Below are 8,053 nucleotides of genomic sequence, written 5' to 3'. Positions count from 1 at the left end.
GAGAGAGAGAGAGAGAGAGAGAGAGAGAGAGAGAGAGAGAGAGAGAGAGAGAGAGAGAGAGAGAGAGAGAGAGAGAGAGAGAAACTTTCCAATAACTCTGATCCATTTCTTCTGTCCTTTGACCAGAAAGTCCATGGTCACTATTGATGTGGATACCCATTTAGTAGGGCTATGATGTAATCCTTGTATGTTTTAATAGATGGTCATAGAGGTTTCTGTGCCCCCCCCACGCCCAAAAATTGTCTCCTGTTGGCCAGCATCTAGTGATATGCCTTCCTGAAGTTAGCTAGGTTAGTCTTCTGTTAATAGACATACAGTATCCACTCCTACACCTATACCTGGAGTCTTTCCAGGTTTATAGGACCTACCAGCCTGTGAGTACCATTTGGCACTGTTTCAATGAATCAACAAACATTTCTTAAGTACCTACTATGTGCCAGGCACAGTGCCAGGTGCCAGGGACACAAATACAATGAAAGAAACAATCCTTTCTCACCGGGAGCTTACAAGCTTACATTCTAATAGGAGAGAAATACATATGTCAGGATGTGCAGAATAAATCTGAAGAGAATAAATGCAAATAAATACAAAGTAATTGAATAGAAGATTGCTTGGGGGGGGGGTCAGGAAAAGCTTCATGTTGAAAGTAGTTTTTGAGCTGAGTCCTGAAGGAAGAGAGAGATTCTATGAAGTGTCATTATTGTTCATTAGTTTCAGCTGTGTCTGACTCTTTGCGACTCCATTTGGGATTTTCTGGTCAGAGATACTGGAGTGGTTTGTCATTTCTTTCTCTTGCTCATTTTACATATAAGGAAACTGAGGCAAACAGGGTACAGTGGCTTGTCCAGGGTCACACAGTTAATAAGAGTCTGAATGACTAATCTTCCTGATTCCAGGCCTGGCATTCTACATAGTATGCCACCTAGCTGTCCTGCTCAGGCATCACAGTACGGTATGGGGGTAGAGTATTCAATATACACACTTATGTACAGGTTCTTGTGAAGGCAATGGTCCCATCTACTAATTCAATACCCTTGTGTCCTCTTCTTTCGAAAACCACATGAAGATATCAATTCTTCATGAAAGGTTAAGTTGTTTTTCAGTATGAAAATCCTGTAATGTTAGAATCCAGGCTTTTAAGAGGAATTTAGTGTCACAATTTTAGATTCAGAAGGTACTTTAGCACAGTGGTGTCAAACTCAAATAGAAACAGGATTTTTCTAAACTGTATACATAAGGATCCTTGTGAGCTGCAATATTGACTTAGAAAACCACATATTAGCATTATCCATGTTTTATTATATTTTTATTTTGTTAAATATTTACCAATTACATTTTAATCTGTTGTGTTGTAAGCTTCTTGTCCCATGTGTCTGACACCTCTGCCTTAAAGATTTAGTCAGAAAAGGAAGTCAAATATGACAGTTTTAAAGCACATATTTCCATAAATAAACACCAACTAATTGGCCATCTTCTCTTTCTCTTTAATTTTATGTATTACATCGAGGAAGCCCAGAACATCAAGTGAATTAATGCAAGGCTGGAAAAGTGATTTATATCATCACAGGGAGAAATAGCTTTCCTCTTCTCTGGTTCTAAGGGAGTCGCAGAATCAGTAATTAAGGATGTATAAAGGAGCCTACTAAGTGGCATAGTGGATAGAGTACCTTGCCTGGAGTTCAAATCTATTCTCAGATGATAAATATTAGTCCCCAAAGTTCCCCTTAATCCCCAAAGGCTCTGACTTTGGCTTTTTCAGGTCCTCTCCAGTCAGAGACACATGAACAGGGCAAACCAAGAACAGAGCTGAAATGGACATGAGGCAATCCCAACTTATTTAGGGAAGTTGGCAGTCCAGACTTCCCCTGAGTCTCAAGTCTAAGAAGCTTCATCTTCTGATTCATATTCATCTTGGTGCAAACTCCTCCTTCCAACAGCTTTCAGGATCACCTCATTTGTAGACTGGATTTAAGCTCTCAATCTTTTCCTCTTCTCCCTCTTCCCTTTGCATCCCTTGCAATTTTCACCTGGACCACAAGCCTCTGGCAAGGAGCAACCAGATTGATTTCATCCTATTTTTCAAGTTCTGGGCAAACCAGAGGTCCTTAAGGGAATAATGAATTTAATATAAAAAATTCCTACCAGCTTTCTTTATATCAACATCAAGCATTTATTAGTTATCCAGATCTAGGTAGATGAAGATCTGGGACAACAGAGTCATAAGCTACCCTTCTCATGACAAATCATTGTTGTTTTTTTTTTTAAATGTAATTAAAATGTTGCAAATCGTTATTTGTAATACAATGACTTGTCCTCAGATTTTTCTATGATACTTTGTCTGTCTTGCTCCCTACTTGTATCATACTTAATCCATGTCCATGTAGGAAATAAGTACCTCAAAGGTCAAGACTGTGTTCTGTCATTTTTATATTCAAATACCCAATGCCTAGCATTGTGCCTTATGCATTATAGACACATAGCAAATTATGGGGGGGGGGGAATGGGAGGAGTCCTTAGGTAATTGTCCCTTTTTTCATTTATGTTAAGCCACCTCTAGTCCAAAAGTGTTCTAGAGGAATGTATAAATCTGAGTAGGGGTTACAAAATAAAATGATAAAAAAGAAACACACTAGTATAACAAGATTCACCATTCCTGAAGTATCATAAAGTTCTACCTCTCCATTCTCACTGCCCCTCCCCCCCAAGTCAAACTCTCATCTCTACCTCACAGAAGGACAAAAATGGGAGGATCTTCAAGAAGTCACCTGTCTAGACCAACCCATACCAATACTGGCACTTGCTGCTACAACATCCCTTGTCAATGACCATGCAGTCTTGTTTGAAAACCTCTAGTGAATATGACCTTCTGGTGGCATCACAGTTCCTCTTTTGGACAGCTCCAGTTGCTAGGAAGTTTTTTCTTTATACAATATTGCAATTTTCTTCTATCTGTCACTGCTAGTTCTGCCATTTGGGGCCAAGAAGAAAAAAACTTAATCCTTCTTCCATAAGATGGCCTATCGGGTATTCCATATAGCATTCTGCACAAAGTATGTGCTTAGAAAGTGTTTGTTGAACTGAAGACAGCTACCACATCCCCACTAAGACTTTTCTCCTTTAAACTAAATAAATATCCTTACTTTCTTCAAGTAATATTTCTATCAGATAATTTCAAGGCTCCTCAGAGTTCTGGTTGCTCTCCTCTGGATGCTCTTTCAGCTTAATATCCTTCCTAAAATGGGGTGAATACATTAAGACTACAACAGTCACAAAGAGCAAGACCTGTGTCTAAACACTATGCCTTTTCAATATGAAGTCTGCCTTGGCTTTTTTTTTTTTTAGCTGCCATGCTGTCCTAATGACTGATAATTAATTTTTTTTTCATTCACTAAAATTTCCTCCCACTCTCCCTCTCTAAATCACATTACATCCCATCATCAGATTAAAAATGCTAAAACCCTCTTTGCAATCAGGAAGGATTCTTTCCTCTACTTAGCTTTCCAAGAAAGCCAGAATCAGTCTAACCATATCTCTGCTGTGTTCCAGTGTGGCTTCCCATCTATTTGCTGATCACAGTATATTAACTGTGCCTGGACAGCCCCCATACCTCTTCTCTAAATCTTTCATGGCCCAGATCAGACTCTCCATAAAGCTTAGTCTCAACTGTGCTAGCCCTGAGGGATTATTCTCTCCTCTGAATTCCTATAATGTTCCTTTTAGCCTTTAATTACTTAAATATGTCTGGCATTTTTTCTAATTATTTTGAATACATAAACTATCCCCAATCAATTTAACAGAATCATCTTCACTATTCTCCTGTCGCCTACTATATAGTAGAGACCTAATAAAATACTCAATAGAATTTTACGCTATATTTCAAAGCACTATCATATCTTTCTGACTTCTCTTGCTTCCTTCAAGTCTAACCTAAAATCACAGCATTTATCGAAAGCCTTTCCTAAATCCTCTTAATTCTACTGCCTTCCCTCTGTCCATTATTTCCAATTTCCTGTATGTAGCTTGTTTTGTACATTCATTTACATGTTGTCTCATACTAGATCATAAACTCCCTGAGAGCAGGAATCCCCCTTATATTTCTTTGCAATCCTAGCATTTAGCACAGTATCTAACACAAAGTAGATAGATACTTAATAAATGTATGTTTGACTGATTAGGTAACATTGTTTCTTTTTTAGGAAAAGTATTTTAATCTCATTTGGGGATAACATTGTTCTCATTGCACCAAGTCCTAGAATATTAAAAGATCTTATCTAGAAGATTCCTATCCTTTCAGAAGAAATCTTCAAAGCACAGCAATCACCTAGGAAAAAGCCAGTGGACTGAGAATGCATGTATTGTCCAGATTGTTGCATGCAATCAGAAGGGCAGCCCACTTACTTAGTCTGTCAGAACATATATCTTGGACAGACACTGCACATGAACAATGAGCTGGCCCAGAAGTGAAGGGATATGGGAAATTGCACAGTGCTTATATTGGTCCCATGGGCTCCTTGAAAAGAAAGTCCCTCTTTTCAACACCAATATTCTCCTGGTGATACAGAATGGTTCTGAATCTTAGAACATCATGATCTCTTGAGGAATCAATTTCAAGTGACTTAATAGATAATGGAGAAATAAATATCCAATGGATGTTGGTAGGCTGGAGCACATTAACACGCAAAAAAAAAAAATTGATAAAAAGGCATCCAGGACATAGACAACTAATCAAAGACTAACTGATGAAGAGCCTGAGTGTGTCCCACTGCTATTCCTGAAATATTATGAGACATAGAAGAAGGCTTTCTAGAGCACACGGAGTAGATCTTTGTAGCATTCATGGAAGGGCATAGGCAGGAATTACACAGGTTAAGTCAGTAGAGAAATTGATGAGAGCAATTTTGCTAAAGTCTTGGGAGAGAGGGAAGTATGAGAAAGAAATAAAAACAGTGCTTGTCTACCTTCTAATTAATATGGCAGATATAAAATTAGTGTAAAATAGTATAGTACTTACCCTTCCAAAATTAAGAGGGTGAAGCTTCTCCTCACTCCTAACCCTTTGCTTCTCTCCCTTTTCCATTATTACTACTCTGGCAGGAGGGTCAAAGAACACTGAAATTGTGCTTATTTTTCACAATAATCTTCCATACTAATGTGTTCCAATTGAAGAGGCAGACTAAGGTAAAGACCAGTTCAGCTGGACTGCAAGCTGGAAGGGACCTTAGAAATCCTCTAGTCCAGTCCCAGGGATTAAATAGGCAGTAAATGACAGAGGTAGAATTTGAACCTAACTTTGAATCTGGCACACTTTTTAGGGTACCTCAAAATTATTTAAAGAAAAATCTTCCCAGTGCTAACATATTGATTTATATATAGACAGAAGGGATCTTACACTTCCTGTTTATTCTAAAGGCCAAGAGTGAAAAGATGCTGGCCTTGGACTCATCCTCCCTCTGGCCTATGAGCTGCCCAGGCTGGGGTTCATGAGTATCGCTGACTGGTTTCCAGAAGCCTGGGAGCTAATGGAAGGAAAGCATTCTGACCTCTGAATGACCCGGGGAAACAGCATCCAGCCTTGAACTTTGAATGTGACCTTCTGGTCTCTGGTACGGCCACTAATTGGTGTCCTAATGGTCACTGATTTCCCAGACAGCTGGGGGAGGGTGGGGGAGGGGAGAGTTTGCTTGGCACCGAAGTCTGGAATGTTTGGTGGCTTTGTAGGTTTATAGGCAAGGGTGCCTGAGGTTAGTAATACATCTCCCGCAATTCTAAAGAAACGCCCCCAGGCCTCTTTCCCTAGCCAGAGGGGGTAAAACAATAAACCACAAAAGCAAAAGAGGTCCTAAAAACTGTTGGGATTAAGGTGAGAGCCTTTACTCTTTTGTGGTTCATTTCCTAAAATGTCTTTGATACCTTTTGTTTTTCCTTCGCCTAAATTTCTATAGTGGTTGATTTTAATGCTGAAAGCAAATTCAAATGTTTTTTAAAAACAAAACCCCAAACCTCTGGCAACTGTTGCCATTGGTTCGCTGATAAAGGGGTAGATTTTAAAAGAAAATACCAGCAGGAGTTTAGGGATGGGAGAGGAGGCTCTTTTCAAAGCAGAAAAAGAGCATCTCAGTAAACATCACCTCCCATCTACCCCCCAGCTCGAATCCTGGGCCCGGCAAACCCGAGCAGTAGAAGGCAAGACAATTGGATCCTGGAACTCAGTAACTCTCATCCTCACCATGCATTTCCGATCGTCCACGCCGGACAGATCCTCCTCAAACTCCTGCCCTACGTCGAATTCCATGATGTAGTTCCTGAAAGTGCTCAGAGTGCGGATGATCATATGGTCGCCATTCTGGACGATCTCTTTGTCCGGTTTGAGTAAACTGGCAATTTTTCTCACGGCTACATTGACATCTGTAGGGGGGTAATGGGAGAATGAGAAGGGGGAAGTTTTTTAAGGAAACTTCAAATCAGCTTTCCTGGAAGCCCAGAGACGGACTTCCATAAAGTGAAAGCGCATTGAGACGTCTTCATGGGTAATGTGTAATCAAAGGTTTTATTTTTTTTTTATATTATTTTAAGACCATCCCCCAAAGTTGCAGTAGCAGTGTTTCCGGGGGCCTTTATTAAAGTGTAAAAAAACAAAAACAAACAAGAAAAAAAACAACCCAAGGGGCTCACTTTTGCAAATGAAATTACCAATCTCTCTGGGCATGCATGCATTCGGATATCAGTCACTAATTAACCCCAATAAAATTTAATTTCTCTTCAAATCTGCAGCACGAAAGACCTAACCCCAAGACCTCGCAGCAAATTCGGCTCCTGCTGTCTTTGCAAATTTCCGTTCCCGGGCTCCCTTGTGTTCCAATCTGGGGAGAAGTAAACTTTAAAAGTGTTACTCTACCAGCCAGAGCCGCGGACTTACAAGTTACTTTTTTCAAAGAGGCTGTGTTCGATTCAACAAAGGATTGAGTTTCGGAACAATACACTGTTGCGAGCTCGCCCCTCCAATTCCGCACAGACTCACACTAAGTGGCGCTTTGATTATTAACAAAATAGCAGACGAACTATCTTACCCAGGGCTTTCAGATACTCCTCGAAATTCTCATTGCTCAGCATTTTCCAGTAACCATTGAAATCGGCAGGCATTTCAGGTGTCAGCAAACTGCAGATGGCTCAGATCAGAAAGGGTCTGCTCCCCGCAGCTTGGTTTTTCTGGGATGTGGCAGGCGGGACGCGGCTCTGCCTGGCTTTTATCAGCTCTCCAAGGCCCTGCACTCGGGTTGCAAGTCCCTCTAATCCGATTACTGCTCAAGTGCTACCATAAAATCCCCCTAACAAAGCGGACTCCTTAGGCTTTCTAATGAGACGACAGCTTGATTTAAAGCTCCCACACAAAGCCTAGAAGATCAATCACTGGTTAGCCACCGTCCTTTTTAATGGAGTTGCTCCTCCCTCCTTAATAGGGGAAGGGGCGGGGAAGGTGGGGGGGCCGATAGAGATTCCCAGCCCAGTTTGCCCAGGGGTGCTTTGGCAACCTAAGTGAGGTTTGTTTCGTTTATATTTGACACTAAAGAACAAAAGAGGGGAAAAGGGGGAAAAGGAGAGACTGAGAAAGAAGTGGAAGGTGAAAGGGTCTTTTATTGATTCTAGCTAGGAATAGAGCCTCAATAAAAATTGAGGGGCGGGGGGAGGGTTTCCGTTGAACCTTTCATATAATTTCCAGAGCTTCTTAGACTCTTCTTAAATCATACTGCTAAAGCTGCCAGAAAATACCCACTCATTGATTGGTTGCGGGGAAAGGGGGAGGGAAGGTCTTTGTTTCTTCAGTTATTAGAGAAAGAGGCAACTCACAGTCTTTTGTGAGATTGCAATAGTGGGGTTTTAGTTCGCCGTAGGTTGCTAGCCAGTTCATTGCCAGAGAAGAAGGGAGGTCTAAGGCTTTTCTTGTTGTGCGTGAGTACCCAGGCCAGATCTTGCTGAGAGGAGTGGGGCAGTGTAGGTAGGTCACCCACGTGGGGTAATTTGAAGAAATCCAAGAAAGGGCCCACCCCCTTGAAAT

At 40.9% G+C, this 8,053-nt stretch overlaps 1 protein-coding gene across 1 annotated transcript in view; it reads right to left on the bottom strand.

The window, feature by feature from the left end:
• RBP1 (retinol binding protein 1) overlaps positions 1-7,236 on the bottom strand; it is a 52,395-nt gene extending 45,159 nt beyond the window's left edge. The window contains exons 1-2 of the mRNA XM_044666672.1: positions 7,068-7,236; positions 6,227-6,405 (exon numbers count right to left, since the gene is read on the bottom strand). Coding sequence (XP_044522607.1) covers positions 6,227-6,405; positions 7,068-7,140 — 252 coding nt within the window. The 5' untranslated portion in view covers positions 7,141-7,236. The remainder of the gene's footprint in view (positions 1-6,226; positions 6,406-7,067) is intronic.
• Positions 7,237-8,053: the final 817 nt, after the last annotated feature.

The sequence above is a fragment of the Gracilinanus agilis genome, chromosome 3 (genome assembly GCF_016433145.1).
Source record: "Gracilinanus agilis isolate LMUSP501 chromosome 3, AgileGrace, whole genome shotgun sequence".
Classification (NCBI taxonomy): domain Eukaryota; kingdom Metazoa; phylum Chordata; class Mammalia; order Didelphimorphia; family Didelphidae; genus Gracilinanus; species Gracilinanus agilis.
This window is presented reverse-complemented; position numbering and strand designations above follow the sequence as displayed.